Raw genomic sequence first — 18436 nt, 5'->3', positions numbered from 1 at the left:
GGGTGTCACGTTAGATAAAAAGCTTCAGTGGGGTCCACATATTACCCATCTAGCAGATAGACTCAGCTCTGTGGCATATGCAGTTAGAAAGATTAGAGAGTACACGAATGTTGCGACCGCTAGATTAGTGTACTTTAGTTATTTTCACAGCATCATGACGTACGGTATATTACTATGGGGTCATGCTGCTGACATTGATATAGTGTTTGTACTGCAAAAGAGAGCTGTTCGTGCTATATATCAGCTTGGTTATAGACAGTCTCTCAAAGAAAAATTTAAAGAAATAAATATTATGACTGTTTATTGTCAGTACATTTATGAAAATTTAATATATGTTCACAAAAATCGTCACCTTTTTGCTCTTAATAGTGATTTTCATTATTATAACACTAGAAATAAGGGATTGCTTGTAACTAACTCTAGTAGGCTTCATAAGATACATAATAGCTTTAAGGGTAAATGTATACACTTCTACAATAAAGTCCCAGCCACTGTTAAGGCATTATCTATAAATAAATTTAAATGTTTTATAAAAAAATGGCTCTGTCGTAAATCCTATTACTCCACTGCTGAATATCTAAATGATCGGACAGCCTGGGACTAGATTGTGATTATTTTATAGCGACTGTACAATATTGTATATTTTTATTGAAGAATTGATATGAGAGTTTCTTGCGCCGCTTCTTCTCTCTCAGAGCGCCATTTGTTTCCGAAGCGGTAGTAGTATCTAGTAGTATAAGAAATGACATCAAAAAGAATTCTAAAGGAATCAATTTTGAGAAAATAAATGCCTTTTATGCCTTTTATGCCTTTCTATCGCGTTGCTCTTAGCTCTTCTGGCGAAATTAGGGTTGACTTCTTCACCTAAAGGTGTACCTAGTATAAGGTCAGCTTATAAAAATAGCTCAGTTTTTTGTATGGTATAAATAGGTACCTATGTAATCTATCTCTATCTATCTATCTATAATAGTAATACCTATATATGTAAAAATGAATTGCTGTTCGTTAGTCTCGCTAAAACTCGGGAACGGCTGGACCGATTAGGCTAATTTTGGTCTTGAATTATTTGTGGAAGTCCAGAGAAGGTTTAAAAGGTGAATAAATAGGAAAATGCTGCTAAATTAAATAAAAACAACAAATTTGTTTTTCCTTTGATGTGTCCATACATTATTTCTGTGAGAGAATTTATTGACGCACGGTTTGACAGTTTTGCTGTGAAACATTTTCATTACGACAGCAGGGTGCATATTTTACGAAGTAATTTTTGATGTTATGATATATTATTGACAAATTCATAGAAAAACATTATTTTATTAATTATATACAGAACAACGTCTGTCGGGTCAGCTAGTCGTAATTATTAACAGTAATGTTTGCGTTGAAAGACCAGGACATAGTCAAACCTACTTAGTATACATAGGAAATAAATAGGTAGCTATCATAAATGGTAATTTTAATATGATAATAATCACTTTATATTCGATTATTTCAGCGACCTTAATTTTTAAAATATTGGTCGAAACTGTGAAGTATGTGACAACAAAACGCGCGTGCGTCACTGCTCGCTCGTGAGTCCCTACAGGCTGGCCTACTCTGTGGAGGCCGCCGCGCGTACTTACGATATCGATACCTAAACGGGGAGTGAGACAGGCCTGCTATTGTACCTAAAAGATATAACATTTAAATATTTTATTTCTAGATAGAGTCTCTTGTTGGTAGACAACCGATGAAAAAGGCCAGGATTATTACTTTAGTGTGCGTGACAAGCAAGGTCTTACACACGCGATTTGTATGTCACTTTGTGTTAGTGTTAGCATTGCTCAAAATATAGTTAACCTCAATTTTTATCGACGTTTTCACAGCTGTCACAGTCTAAATAATCTATAGTCTAATGAATAAAAATTCAGCTATTTAACGAAGATAGAATATTAATGTAGTAAAGAATTTTAGATAGAATACGATGATTGCTGAACTTAATTTTTAATAATTTTAACTGCACTTAATATTCATGATTCTAAGGTCACATATTTTTTCATTAAATACGGTTATCCTGCTTACTAAAGAAAACCAATGCATTTTCCTTTGAATTGCTGTTATTGAAGTATGATTGTTTTACAAGAAATTATCTTTACTTTAAAACGACCACGTACCGGAAGACGCAGTGTTGGTAGGCTCCCCACAAGATGGACCGACGATCTGGTCAAGAATTCCCGAAATAGGTTGGATGAGGGAAGCGCAGGACTGATCGTCGTGGAGATGGGGGAGGCCTTTGTGCAGCAGTGGACGTATTCCGGGGGATAATGATGGTCATTACTTTACAAAAAATAAATATTGTTTAATCGATAATTCAATTTCTTGTGTTCCTATATACAAATGTGAGGACTTACCCTTGAATATAAAATAACATACTTTTTTAAAGGGTAATTATTTATCGCTTATTTTCTTATGAGTTATCACCACCGCCATTAAATCACAGCTGGATCACTTGACGTTGTGTCGTTGCTTCATCGTGTGTCTTGTACCGCATTTATAACGGGGAGTGTTCCGAAGAGCTGTTTAACCTGATTCCTGCCGCCGAATTCCACCTTCACACGACACGCCACAAGTTACGATATCATCCCCACCATCTGGATGTGTGGCGGTCCTCCCCAGTGCAGTTTTCAAGGAGCATTCTTCCACGTACTACAAAGCTGTGGAATGAACTTCCTTGTGCGGTGTTACCGGGACGATACGATATGGGTACCTTTAAAAAAAGTGCGTACACCTTCCTTAAAGGCCGGCAACGCTCCTGTGATTCCTCTGGTGTTACAAGAGATTGTGGGCGGTGGTGATCACGTAACACCAGGTGACCCGTACGCTCGTTTGTCCTCCTATTCCATAAAAAAAATCAATGATGTCGTACACTCATATTTTCTTTCTTTCAAAATTTCACATCCAATTTTTCCACCCATAGAGACATTCAATCCAATTCGGTAAAAATGTATAAAATAGAAACTATATTTTTGAAGTCATTTGAAAAAATTGTATGCTCGCATAAAAAACGAAAAGGAAACTGGCGCACATTTTCTCAGTTTAGTTCTGGGTTATGAAGACATCGCAAAGTTTATAATCTGTCCCTTTGAGAAACGGAATGAGTCGACATGAATGTTTTATTACTCAGCCTTAACAACTTGGTGCCGCGAGAGTGACGTCACAATATTTTCTCAACCCCGACCGGAGTTGTTTATGAGGAGTGGAAATATGAATCTGGAAAATTGTTTTTTAAATGTCTTGAGTGTTTGAAATTTGATAATTATAAATTATTTTGTGAGTTTTATTTTTATTTGTTAGAATATTTTAATTATAAGTATGATAAAAAGTGTCCTCACAAAAAGACAAATTTAAAAATAGCCATGCAATTTAGTTTAAAGTACCCATATCGTAATAGTATAAAGTTCGTTGAAAACACCGATTCGTGAAGGTGCTCCTTTATAAAGAAATAATAAAAATAAGTAGTACTTTTATTAAATTAATAGTAACAACTACATTTAGATTTTACTTAAATACCAGTGGGAGGCTCCTTTGCTCAGGACTCCGGCTAGATTATGGGTACCATGGGGCGCCTATTTCTGCCATGAAGCAGTAATGTATAAGCATTATTGTGTTTCGGTCTGCACCGTAGCTAGTGAAATTACTGGGCAAATGAGACTCTTATATCTCAAGGTGGCGAGCGCAATTGTAGTGCCGCTCAGAATTTTTGGGTGTTTCAACAATTTTGTGCGGCACTGCATTGTAATGGCCAGGGCGTATCAATTACCAAAAGCAGAACGTCCTGCTTGTCACGTCCCTTACTGTCATAAAAATAAAAATTACTTAATATTAGCAGTGTCTCTCTCTCTCTTAGGCAGTGTGGAAAAACGTCACAACGAGATTCTGAGAATGGTATTTTTATTTGAAGTTTTTTGTGGTACTCCGGAAACAGAAACCGGGCTGTTAACATATCAATACAAACATTTATTCCTTGTGCTGTTTGTTGAAAAAAAAATGTAATAAATTATGATTAGTATTAAATACAACCAAACAAAATATTATTTTACCGCATAATTTAGTTAAATAACGTGTAATTAAATATCATTAAATTAGTTTTATACAATTAGAGAGATTTTTTTATTATAAAACTTGTATATAAATTTTATTCACGTCCATTGGTTGTGGTTCAGTAAACATATGAGTTACAAGAGGCATAGTAGCTGAAGTATGATATAAATAGTTTACCAGCTAACGTCAGGGTGTCGAATTTGAGTGACGCTGTGCGCGCGCATCGTATAAATTCACTCTTTAATATTTCCCTTTCGATCCAAAAGAAGTATATGTTCAAAAAAATGTGTAATAGATATTTTTTTTTTGTTTCAGGCCCCACAATTCATAACTTTCAAAGATGGAAAATTAGGAGTTAATTTTGGAGGCTATCACGCTGGCGTGGGTATCGGTGGTTTGCTTGGTAAGTAGGAGACTATTTTTAAATTGCCATGTCGTTTAAGAGCAAGGGGCAGTTTAAATAAATAAGTTCTATACAACATAGATATATTAAATGAAGATTCTGATTCGAGTATTTGTCTGTCCTACTATATCATTAATAGAGGTCTAAGCGAAGAAAAATATTCAGTAATTGTTATTTATTTATTTATTTGGAAACAAATACAGATACTTAAACATAAAGTAGATAAAGTAAAAATAGAAATATGGACACAAGGATGTCTCCTTAAACAGTTTTACTAAGTACACTTAATATTTAAATTTACACTTAAATTATACTTAGTACCATACAACCAGTTAATAAATAAATCTAACATAATACAGTTGTAGACATTGTTATAATTTAGATGAAATTTTGTGTATTGTAACTTACTCTGTTTGTGTCAGGATATGTTTTATTCTGAGTTTGTAAGTTTTAGAGGAACACGAAAACATATTTATATCATTAGATCTGGAGTTATGGAGAGCAAACATTCTGTGCAGTGGCGTACGTATAACAGTATTATTCCTGGTCTATGAGAGATGAAATAAATTATTAGAGCGTGTACAACGGGCTGGTATATGAAAATCGATTAAATGAAGCAATTCTGAGGATATAATTTCACTCGTACATATTTTTCTCAGAGTGACTAAATCAATTAAACTCCGTCGCTGGATTAATGAAAGAATATTGTATTGTTTTAAGAGATTTTTGTAGTGGTTTCGACGTCCACCCAAGGGAAAGTTTAGGACCAAGTAAACGGTCAATTAACGTGTTATAAATAAAGTTATATTACTTTCGGATCTAAAAATTAAATAACTGATTAATTTAAGTAGTTTAAAACAAGTTAAACGTATAAAAATATATAATTCTATTTTTTTTTATTTTAGGAAATGGAGCTGCGGGCGGCTTATATGCTGAGGCTGGCACACCGCATGGACAATCTGCAAGAGCTGGCTTAGGTGGTTCAGTAAGTGAAAATGGAGGAACATCAGGTATGAACCATGTATTAAGACAAAATCACACTAATGACTTACATTACTTTACATTTATACATTTAACCATTTGTACATGACACTTGAAAAGTTGAAACAGGCAAAGTGGTAAATTGGTGCAAAAGAAATACTCAAATTAATTGAAAAACCGGAAGACTTATTTAGTGAATGCGTGAATGTACACGCTCTGTTATTAAATGCAAATAAACTCGAAAAAATATTTTTCAAATGGCGGAAAATGATAGAAGTTTTCAACGTAAAAACACGCTCGAACATTGCATTAAAAATGAGAAACTTTTATGTTGTATCAATATTTACGGCAACATTAGAGAAACGCTCGTGTAACCTAATCTTAAAAAAGATAATTCGCTAAATAAATAGTTTTATCATAATATCATTAAGAAATAATACAATTACAATTATGATTGATGAATGGTTATCATTTTTATATGACGTATTGATTTACGTCACTTTTGAAATTATAATTCAATTAATTAATTTCCTTTTGTATAAAAGAGATAATCAGAAGTAAATCATGCTTATCTTGAATTTTGTTTCTCCGAGATAATACTAATAGTTAATGCTTTGTTAGGTGGGCTTTACGCTGGAGCGACTGCTGGAGGTAATATTAAGGCATCAGCGGGTCTTGGAGGTAGTTTAACGGATCAACATTCTACTGGAGGCGGCTTCGCTTCAGCCCAAGCTGGAAATAACATCGCTTCAACTGGATTGGTAGGTGCACCCTTCAATGAAATGAGATTGAGGAGAAGGGAGGAACACGAACAAAGAAGAGAAGCATTCAGAGAGCAATTTAGGAGACCGAAATTTAATTATTGATAAGCATTAATATTCAATGTATCTCACTGTACCTTGGCACAGTGAAAATGCAAATTGAATTATTAACCGCTTGTCTATTTTCAATAAATTCATCAATGGAACGAATATATTCATTCATTTTTAATATTATTCGTCAAATAAATTTTTCAGATATCAAAGTACATTTCTTTTATTTGAAAGACAAATCTATTCAGCTAATATTGAAATTTGAAGGTAACGAAAATTATGGATTCTTGCATGTGTATCTTAGTATGCACGAACATTATAAATATATGAGAATGTATGCACTTGAAAATGAACAAAAAATACAAGTTCTCGCAACTTTTTCAATGTAATGAAGCATGCTGGGGAATTCACTGAATAGCATGAGTTTGATATCCTGCATGACTGAATATTTGGATTAAAATTAATAATTTTCTTCTTATAGGGAGGAGCTACTGTTGGCGGATCATCTGGAATTCAAGTTACTGAAGTTAAAAACGTCAACGTTATACCAGAATCTGATAGAATTGAAGCTGAAGTAAACATTAATGAAATTAATGAAGTACAACCGATTTCACAAGTAGAAATTCACAAGACAATTATCAAGGAGAGGTCGCACCTTCCTCCACCTCCGCCACCACCTCCACATCACACTATTATTGATGAAGTGAGTAAAACATGGTCAGCACGAAAATATCCAAGTATATTTTTAGAACGACTTCATAAAGACTCTACTAGTCTTTTCAGATTTCCGGTTAAATATGCATCGTCGACCAACTCTCAGGTTTGTCTTTGTGTTCGGCCACCAAAAGACAAAGAGCAAGCTTTTATAATTCGTGTTGACATTGAACTTTCATGGCACTGGACTTAATATTTATGTAAACCTCTTAAGCCTATTTCTTTTTTTGAGTAGATAGTTTTAGCTCATCTGGTAATTTCACGTATGATTCATGATTCAATAATTTTTTGTCAGTAATATGTGTTCGAGATAATCCATAGTACAACATTTCATTTGAATATTCATGATGTTCTGTTTTCTATTTAATGTTGTTGAGTAATATGATGTTGTCACTAAATAACTATTCATAGCAGATTCTTCGCCAATAAGAAAAAGTTTGCAATTTCTTCAAGTCTGAAATTTATAGTTTACGATACGAAGCACGTGGCCCTCATGGTTCATATCTAGGCTAGCTGGGTTAGCCCTAGTATAGGAATGGCACATTCTCTCGAGTGTCTGCTTTATAAAACGTAGGTGTTTTAGTTTAGGTAAGATTTAGGTTTTTTAGGAAACAAAAAACAAAATTCTATAACCATCGTATTTAAATTGCTAAAACCACTATTATTAATGAAACGTAGGTAGCAACTGAGCCATTTTAAATTAGAGATCAAGGTTATACAGTTTTTTTATAAACTGTAACTGCCTAGATTCTTTTTCTTTCGAAATACCTAAACGATAAATGAAAAACTATGGACAGCAAGTTAGAAATTAATTTCTATACAATTGTCCTGCAGATTCATACATTCTGCCTACACATTTTTACTAAATAAATGATGCTCTTCCGGTCCAGCTGTTTTATAAATGCTAAGGCACCTTCCGTGATTCTACTTCCCTCACATTTCTGTCTTTAAAATATTTTCCATTAAGCTTATGGTACACATCATTTTCAATTGTTTTAACACTCATTTGTTTTAATAATTTCGGCAAGATGGAAACATTCTGTTTAGTAAAATAATAAATGTGTATTTTCTTGTAAATAGTACGTGACAAAAATTATCTAGATTAAAAAAATCTAAAATTTTCAGGTACACATAGAAAAACATCCGCATTTATTTGAGAAAGAAATAGTCCATGCACATTATAAGCCACGCAAATCACACTTTAGGAAAACGGCCTTCCTTGGTGGATACGTGGGAGGTCAAGGAGATATCGTAGGACCACCGGCAGCACCAGCAGTTGAAGAGAGGGTAGATGTCAACGTAGAAAAAAATGTGGGTCACAATTCAGATATTGGAGCCGGTGCCAGTACTGTTTATACAAAACAGGTTTCCATTCAAAGAAATCCTTCATTCTTCGAAGACATTTTCAATGTGAGTATAAAAGGCATTTATTTTCTAAAAAAATTATTCCTTTAGATGTCATTTTTGTTCTTTTTGATTTCATTTTCACACTACCCCCGCATCGGAAACGAGAAAAGAAGTGGCGCAAGAAAATCTCCCAGCATTCTTTTTTTGCGCTCTTTTTTTTAATAACATATACAATATTTTACTGTTATTGTTATTGTTATAATATAATCATAATCTAGTCCCAGGCTGTCTGATCACTTATTTATTTAAACATAATCCACACTTAAAAATATTCAAATTTTACATGAAAATACGATCTGACAGCCAAAAGGGGATTAACATTTTAAAGGCCTGAATTTTAAGCAATCAACGCAGTAAAACACCATTATTATATTCGGACAGATGCTAGTCAGGATATATATATATATATATATATATACATACAAAAATATATGTATGTGTGTGTGTGTGTGTGTATGTGTGAGTGTGTGTATTCTTTTTAACTTGATAAAGACACAGGATTTAAACTATAAAAAGATACCTAACTTACATAAAATAATTTAATCATAAAATTATGATGTAATATTCTTACTATCTCATTTTTGAATTTGAATTTACTGAGGTGAAAAATATTAACCGAACTAAACTTATTATTACAAGTTTTATGTAACCATAACCTTAGATCACAGATTCACTGTGGAGTAGTATGGTTTACTTCAGAGCCATTTTTTTATGAAACAAATACATTTATTTACATAAATAATTCCTGAACAGTGACTGCGAATTTATTATAAAAGTGCTTACATTTACCCTTAAAGTTATATTATTATGTATCTTTTATCTTTGTAGTTAAATTTAAGACGTTAGGGGAAAGTGGGGTAAGACGGGGACCTTAAGGTATTTCATGAATAAAACCCATGTTTTTAATTGCACAATGTAGAAACTTTTATTAAGAAAATAATCATAATCTTTCTTCCTTTAATTATAATAAGTCAAAACATAAAAGTATGATTCTTTTCAAAGAAATATCGACTTTAAAAAAATAGTTAATCTCCCCATCTTACCCCACTTATAGGGCAAGACGGGGGGTGTCCCCTTGGTTAAGATGAGGTATAGAATATTTAAATGTAAGACAAAATGATAAAAAATAGATAATTCAATATTATGTGATAATATTTATTAATTATAATTATATTTTGCTCTAAGATTAGTAGAACCTTATTGCTGCTTTTGTTTTCAGATTCCAATTTCAACTCTTAAAGCAGTTGGAAGTTTCCTTGGAAATACTGCAGGGAACACCAATATTTCAGTACATAAATCGGTTCACGCAGGTTATCATTTTAATAAATAAATACCTATTTTATTTAATTGCTAATACTTAGTCCCCTTTTATTCAGTAAACGGGTGTCTATAGTTTGCAGTTAATCTAAACAATAAAGTTTAAATTAAAATATCTTATAATTTCGATTGTAATGTTCGTTTCAACTTTTTCTATAACAAAATTTGGAGCTTCTTAAAATATGAAGGCTGTATTTTCTACAAAGGCTGTTTAACTTTTCTTTAGCTTTAGCTTTGATTAATCAAAAACAAAATAATATCTCATTTTAATTAGTCTGTTGGTTTAAGCTTAAAATGAAACAAAACTTATGTATATTACTTATAGTAATCACAGTAAGTGACGCTATGTTTTTAGTAGCAAATATTTGTAGACTTCTTAACGCATAGATAATAATATGCATTCAATATTTTATTGTTGTTTTCCCTCTTTACTTTTTCTTTTATACCAGCTTAAGAATTGTATACAAATTTTTATTAAATATGAAAATAAAATTCAATTATTTTTGATTTACCCATATCTATTCATTCTCATTTCTGTATTCGACTAATACTTTTTTTTTATTTTCTATTCATAAATCTCCTTTCAACATACTATTATCATGGTTATCATTTAAACAAATATCTACAAAAGATTTTATTTCGTGCCTATTAGTTTCTATCTAGGTTTTATCTTTATATTCTTAACCAAATGGTTACTATGCATGTAGGTGATTTAAACAAAAATTTCACTTTTCAAGTAATCTTTCATACTTTCCACAGATGATTCTGAAAGAACCCAAGATCCATCTGCTTCATCCTCATCATCATCATCAACTTCGCAAATATCAGTAGAAACGCCGAACGCTTCTAGCTTTATCGATGATATTTTCGCTGTAAGTTCATCATCTACACCATCTGCTCGTATATAATCACCACGATTCTTCACATTCGACGACAATATGTGATAGGTACTTTAAGAGTATGGTACTTATGTGACTTTGATGTCTTTTAAATTAAACTCTTTAAAATTGACTTTCTATAGGCTATACAAATGATTTGAGTTTTCTTTAGTGTTAATTCCGCCAATATTTGTCTTTAAACAATTCGACACATGTTTCGCCTCTACACGAGGCATCCTTAGGTCGTGTTGTCTCGCCAAAATCTGGCACGAGACATTTTGAAGAAAGACAAATATTGGCGGAATTAACACTAAAGAAAACGCAAATCATTTGTATAATTATGGATTTCCGCAAAGTAACGCCTACATCAATAAATTTTCTATTGGCTGCGTTCAAAAGATATGCTCTTACTTCTTTTAGTTGGTCAGTAACTACTTTATAAATATGCCTGTAATTTTTATTTTTAATGAAATAAGTCTTAAATATTAGTATAACGGACAAAAAATCTACAGTATCTTTGTTTACCTATTTGCCTCTATATCGTAGGTACTACAACTCTAGATCGACTTGAACAAATTGTTCAAATATAAGAGTATAGTAGTTTCACAAATAAGACTTATATTGTATTACCTATCTAATGTTATTTATATGTCCGTTACACAGGATGGAAAACACCACTGTACCAATTGTAATAACTAAAATTTATATCGGTTATTTTTTTTACTAATCTTCAATGCATGAATGCTCATAAGATATTGAACTGTTAAGTGGATTTTCTGTGATAGTATTATCCATTCAAAAATCTAGTAATATTAATAAACTTAAGTCTAACTAAGCGTCTTTTGAACACAGCCTTAGATAATCTTCTAACGTCATAAGAACAAGATAATTTAAATTATTAATTTTCTATTTTTTCATCGCTTTCTTCTTTACATTCAACCATAGTTTTCGTATAAATAATGCAACGTATAACAAAATAGGGACTAACCATTACACAAGCCATTCACTTCTCTACAACACTACTTCACACAACTTCTTTTCATGCATATTCACTGAAAACTTTCAAACCTTTTATTTATTCGAAAACCTAAGTTTTATGTGTTATAATGTTATAACGAAAATGTTAAACATGTGTTGAACACTTGTTTTAAAAAACTTCAATTACAAATATGTGTCTTTCTGCTGTTTAGCGTTCAACAATCTGTAGACACTTTTTATATCTAAAAACGAATCGCGACACGATCTTGTCTAAAGTGTGTCTAACACCACGGACGAGTAAATAAATAAGGACTCCGTGTCACCTTACATAACAGTGAGGCACCAAAACAAGCCCGTAAACGTGTAAATACATAGCCCCACGCCTACACTTACACTAATACAAGCCGATCGGCCGCCATTATGAGATTTGCCATCGTCTGTGACAGATCAGTTTGCGTCGCAATAAAATATTTTAAATATGCCGTCGTGCGTTGTGAATAAGTGTAAAAACAATATTTTTTTTATGGAATAGGAGGACAAACGAGCGTACGGGTCATCTGGTGTTAAGTGATCACCGCCGCCCACATTCTCTTGTAACTCCAGAGGAATCACAAGAGCGTTGCCAGCCTTTAAGGAAGGTGTACGTTCTTTTTTTGAAGGCACCCATGTCGTATCGTCCCGGAAACACCGCACAAGGAAGCTCATTCCATAGCTTTGTAGTACGCGGAAGAAAGCTCCTTGAAAACCGCACTGTGGAGGACCGCCACACATCCAGATGGTGGGGATGATATCCTAACTTGTGGCGTGTCGTGCGAAAGTGGATAATATATAAAGGTATTTGATAATAATATAAAGGTGTTTTTTGATATATGATTGTTTAAGGGAGAAAAAATTGTGTAACTGGTATATCCCGTAACTGCACACACACCAGCATAAGGGTGCTTCACTTGCTAATATCACGGCACGAAGTCCTTCTTTTTTTACTAGTCCGTATTTAACACATAGACCATATTGATATGGAAGATTTAGATTACATAATGACAGATAGATGACAGCTGACAAAAATTGCGTTCCGTTCCTTCAGTTGTTCCTGTACACTTCAGTTTATGTTGTGCTTAACGAGGTTTTAGTTAAACACAAGCTAATTACCGTTTTGTAACAGAAAAAGATAAACTCCATTTTAGTCGTCGATATTGTCATGTCACTGACGTTGTAATATTTAGGTTATTGTCTAATAAAGCACGTGTCTTAGCCATGTATTAATTATTTTTTGTAATAGCACCGTTTGAGTTTACGAACATGTCAGAGCTCTATTGAGACTTAAGTGAACTATTGTTAACTAATGGTGTAATCAACAGCAACAACCGTGTACCTGAAATTAAATTCTTTGGCTGCCGGACATTTGTAGTAGCACTTAAGCATAGAATGGAAAATAATATGTAAAAGGCCTTATGCTTACATTAAGGATTGGTCTTCGCTGCGCTCCAACTAGATACCGCAGGTGACTCGCAAAGTGCGGCAACTAATACTATGCCCAAGTGGGCATACTTGTGCCAGCCTTGAACAATGTGTGACGTTGACGTGCCACATGTTCTGTTAAACTTGAAAATAATTAAAACTAAAATGCCAAACTGCATCGTAAAACTTACAACGTACAAGAAATACGAAAGACGCTGGGATCAAATATTATCAGTTATTATTTTGTATTTTATTAATTCAATGTAAAATAGCACGAAGCGTATGTTACAAAATTTGACAGATGCACACATAATAGTTGACGTAATAAAAAGTGTTTAGCTAGTGCGGTATCTAGTTGGAGCGTACCGGAGACCAATGCTTAATCTGAGGCTGGTTTCGTTTTACCTAACAAGCAAGTTTGTATAATAATAATATTGACAATCTTTAATGTTTAAGTGCTTAGCATCGTCTAACTTATACGCTTCCTTAACAAAATTTAAGCTTCAAATGGCAAAGTAGGTAAGTAGATAAATATTGGTCCATTCTACGAAATCACAATAGCGTGTTTTTATGAAGTTTAACTCTCGATGTTTAGAACCGTTGATAAAATGTTATATTTTTACCAGATTCCAATCAGTACGCTTGGCGCAGTTAATAGATTTTTAGAAAATAATGTGGCGAGGAAAAATGTACAGGTAAGTGAATATATTCTTTGGATAGTGATAATGTTATTATTTGTATCGATTTATCTTACTATCTAAGAGCATTTATAGTAATAGATAAAATATAGAAATAGATAGATCATAAATAAACTATGGCAGCTCTGAAAACATCGAAAATAATTGAGTTTAGAACTTACGTCTGATAGTTCTTCCATAATTGCGCTCGCCACCTTGAGACATAAGATGTTCAGTCTCATTTGCCAAGTAATTTCACTAGCTACGGCGCCCTTCAGACCAATGCACAGTATTTACACATTACTGCTTCACGGCAGAAATAGGTGCCGTTGTGGTACCTATAATCTAGCAGGCTTCCTGTGCAAAGGAGCCTGCCACACATTCTATAAAAACATTAATATTACGACTTGTGAGTGAATAATAATATCATATTACAAAGATACAGGATAATAGTAATAACGTATTTCTCATTTTGTTATAAAAAAAAATTGTGCACTGAGTTATTATTGGTGGTAGTGTCACCGTCGGGCAAATAGTATTTAACAGCTGAGATGGAAAAACCTGCCCATTTTATTTGTGGGACGATGTGACAACTCAATCAATCCAGAACACAAACCCGCCAATTATGTTTGGCCTGCAACTATATTTTTTATATACAATTTTTAAAGAGTGTTTATATGTTTTTGGAACAACATTTGCACTTTATCTTCTTCCTATTATATCTATAAATGTTGTGAGCTTTCTTGAGTGTAAATTCCGCTAATATTTGTCTTTTATCGATTCGACACGTATTTTAACTCTACACGAGGCATCCTTAGTAGATTTTGACTCACCAAAATCTGGCAACAGACTCTCTCTCTCTAGTCGTTCCCTCATGACTGAGGATCGTGCTCATCAACAAGTGGTCCACACTTGGAGTGAACTATTAATTGTTTCCATCGGCTTCTGTCCATCGTCCTCCTACCTGGAGTCTTTTATTTGGTCGTTACATCTGGTACGAGATCGGCCTCGGGCTCTCTTACCATTTGTGTTCCCAACTACGACCAATTTCTCCAGGCTCTCATTACCCCTTCGCATTATGTGGCCAAAATATGAAAGAATTCGTTGTCGTCAATAAAAAATTTAAATCTACTTATTTTAACAGGTACAAGAAACAGAAGAATATACTGAGTCAAAGAGAGTACGCCGAGTGCCTCATGGACGAAGGAGAGCAAACAGAAGAATCAATGTAGAGTAGACTGACAGAGCTGATACCCAGTGAGGCTAAAATATATCAGGGATGAAAATAAATACAAATTATATTAAAATTTAAATGTAAATTAGTCTATTCAGTGCAACAATAAAATAGCTATAACTAAATTACAGCAATGGTTTTATTTCTAGTGATTTTGATTTAAATTTATTCTTCAATTTGTACATAATATTATATTCTTTATATTATGATATATCATCATCATCAGCCGGAAGACGTGCACTGCAAAGGCATCCCCCAAAGATTTCCACGACGATCGGCCCTGCGCTGCCCTAATCCAACGTATTCCGGCGATCTTGACCAGATCATCGGTCCATCTTGTGGGGGGCCTACCAATACTACGTCTTCCGGTAGGAGGTCACCATTCGAGGACTCTACTCCCCGCATCTGTCCGTCAAACTATCTGCCCTGCCCACTGCCACTTAAGTTTCGCAATCATTTGGGACATAGACACATTCTTTCATTGTTTGATTTAAAATCCCCTCAAGCATAGGTTTTGTTTTATTTGAGTGTGCGGAAGCCCATTTCAAATAAGTACAATTTGAAACGCTATTGTGTGTATATATATGTATGGATACATATTTATTTATTTATAATCGCTTATAAAATGCTCACAGAATACCTTTATTTATTTACGGTTTATGTGGATGATGCAGCTACTGTACTCAATAACTTTTGTATTAATTTACATTTACTTTTTTGACTTACTCGTGTAAGACTATTTGACGTTTGAGTGTGTTTGTTGCATCATTTTACATTTTACATATTATATTGTAATTTAAATTATTTGTAAATCGATACACATGTAAATCTTGATATAAAAGAGTGGCAATGAGTTTTTTTGCGACTTCTTCTCATTAGCTCAATCCTTCACGAAGTAGCGGTAGATTCAATAAGATTTTTTTTTGACATTCATTTGACATAAGTGTCATTTCCGTGACCTACGTGAATAAACTGATTTTGATTTGATTTGATTTTCGATATGGAATTAGCGGGAAGTTGCAGGGATGGCTTCAGTTATAAAACTAATAAGCCGATCGGAATAATACTTATACTGTAAGATGCAGCGTGATTCGGAGAAGGTCCTAATATATGATATGTTGGTGAGTACTTATTCCGAACTTATATTTTTAATTGAGAATACCTATATACTCGCAATACCAATGATTTAGTCAATGAGATTTAATATATCTACATAATTATTATGACAATTCATGTGGACCATCATGTCATATCACAATGAATTCAATGAGCTGGCGCGGGGAACTTAATTTATATGTCAAAACAACGTTAGAAGGGTCAGTATTTTGTGTCCCATAATGAAATTCAGTGTTGTATACTTCTGATTAATTTAAATATTATTGCTTTGTACATTATAAAGTTAAGAAAATATTATGTATTTTTTATATTATTAGTGCTGCCATATAGTTTTAAACTTTGTACTTGTTTCGAGAAACTTTTTCCTTCACTAGTTTAAGCTTCGCTATCACTTTTCTTGCTCGACGGCGAGAATTTGTAAAATAAAGTTATGAAAAAAATTTAATGAGTGCAAAACCTCAAAGTTACAATATTAATTGTGATAGACAGACTATAAAAAAAATTTATCGATCGTAAGAAATGTTTTCGGTCGATCTTTTTTTCTCTAACCTACTTTGCAAATCCAAGTAATTACCACGAAAAAGTTTTTTAAATTTTTTTGTTAATTAATTTTTTTTTTATGAAAATAAGGGACGATATGGTATATGAACTCGGAGAATTAAGAATCGGGGAACTAAGGAGAATTAAAAATAACAAGTCAGACATTCGATGTTACAAAATGCGATGAGTGTTTCTCCTTTGGACAGCTAAACATCTACAGTTCTTGCATAATTAATACATCTAGATAGACTGTAACAGCTGTGAACACGTCGAAAAAATAGCGGCTAACTGTTCACTCCTATTTTCAGTAACGCATGGACACTAAAACAAAGTGACACACGTTTCGCAAGTGTAAGACGTAGCATTGCCTAACAGCTAGAGGCTCTATCTATATATAAATTATCTTATCTATAATCCTTTCGTGCGTCGCTTTCAAACAAAATTTTCTCGTATTGTGTAATCAATAATCAGCTGTAAACATAGAAACTCTTTACATTTTTCACCCATTTTCCCCTTAAATTCACACGTGCGAAGCCACGGCGAGCCTCTAGTCATGTAACATGTGAAAAACAGTATAAAGTTGTCGTAATCAATCATTCTATAGTGAAAAACATCGGAGTGACCCTTTCACGTGGTGAGTGATATATGTGAAAAGTCTATAAGAAATACGCAAACGCTATAATATATTACCGTCCTAAAAAGATTTATTTCAGATTATTTTTATTAAAAAGTAACAAGCAAATATATTATGTAAGTTTTCTTCACTCACCGAATTTGTACTCCATAATAATAAGAAAATGGGGGGTTTACTGTTCATTCAATTCCTGCTGCATTTTCTACTAGACTTAAAAGTAAAAGAGAAGGGGGGAGTATTCAAATTTTTACCAGTGGTAGGGTTCTTTGCACATTATGCCGGCTAGATTATGGTTACCACAACGGCATCTGTTTCTGCCGTGAAGCAGTACTGTGTAAACATTATTTTGTTTCGGTCTGAAGAGCGCCGTAGCTAGTGAAATTACTAGATGAATGAGACTTAACATCTTATGTCTCAAGGTGACGAGCGCTATTATAGCACTGCTCAGAATTTTTGGGTTTTTCAAGAATCCTGAGCGGCACTGCATTGTAATATACTTATAATAGGCAGGGCGCAACAATTACCATCAGCTGAACTGTCTCCTCGTCCCGTCCCTTATTTTCATTAAAAAAAGAAATATTATATTATGTCATCTAAAAAAAGTAATTAGTCAATAATAACCATTGGCATTATGTTTGGTTATAAGCTTAAGGGGTTTGGTTTTACACTCCAATAAACAATTTTTATTAGATTTTTCTTTTATACTCTCAAGCCTTTTCACTTGGAAAATTTCATGAGAGTTCTGGTTATTGGGAGTTGGTTTATAGCTGGGAATAGAATTTACGTAATTATGTTTTTTATTTAGAGTCACCAGTGGTAATTACAATATAACATTTATTTTTATGCAAATTTACTAGGGTTTTATTACTAAATGCATTTCCTTTTAAGTTACTAAGGAAGCATTTAGTTAGTTAATTCTCTTCATAAATTATATTGGTCTATACGTCTTATTTATTATGATTTAAAGCCTTTGATATACAACTCCTACTAATATTATAAATGTGAATGTAAGTTTTATTGTTAGGCTTTCACACAAAAAGGCATTTATTTTCTCAAAATTGATTCCTTTAGAATTATTTTTGATGTCATTTCTAAAATACTAGATACTACGACTCTGAGAGAGAAGAAGCGGCGCAAGAAACTCTAACCTAAACCGATTTCGATGAATGTTTTATACAGAGATAGAATAAAGCTTTGAAAAGGACATAGG

The 18436-nt window shown here is 33.3% G+C and overlaps 1 protein-coding gene across 2 annotated transcripts in view; it reads left to right on the top strand.

Annotated features, from left to right (window-relative positions):
* LOC126975349 (uncharacterized) overlaps positions 1-15066 on the top strand; it is a 48743-nt gene extending 33677 nt beyond the window's left edge. Inside the window, exons 3-11 of one of the 2 annotated variants that reach the window (XM_050823199.1) lie at positions 4393-4480; positions 5386-5490; positions 6083-6222; positions 6755-6976; positions 8113-8397; positions 9614-9704; positions 10471-10583; positions 13652-13720; positions 14847-15066. In XM_050823199.1, coding sequence (XP_050679156.1) covers positions 4393-4480; positions 5386-5490; positions 6083-6222; positions 6755-6976; positions 8113-8397; positions 9614-9704; positions 10471-10583; positions 13652-13720; positions 14847-14939 — 1206 coding nt within the window. In that variant the 3' untranslated portion in view covers positions 14940-15066. The remainder of the gene's footprint in view (positions 1-4392; positions 4481-5385; positions 5491-6082; positions 6223-6754; positions 6977-8112; positions 8398-9613; positions 9705-10470; positions 10584-13651; positions 13721-14846) is intronic. The other variant, XM_050823200.1, reaches the window with a different exon arrangement.
* The last annotated feature ends 3370 nt before the right edge of the window (positions 15067-18436 follow it).

The sequence above is a fragment of the Leptidea sinapis genome, chromosome 35 (assembly GCF_905404315.1).
Source record: "Leptidea sinapis chromosome 35, ilLepSina1.1, whole genome shotgun sequence".
Lineage (NCBI taxonomy): Eukaryota > Metazoa > Arthropoda > Insecta > Lepidoptera > Pieridae > Leptidea > Leptidea sinapis.
Note: the sequence above shows the minus strand (reverse complement) of the source record. Positions and strands in the feature narration are given on the sequence as shown.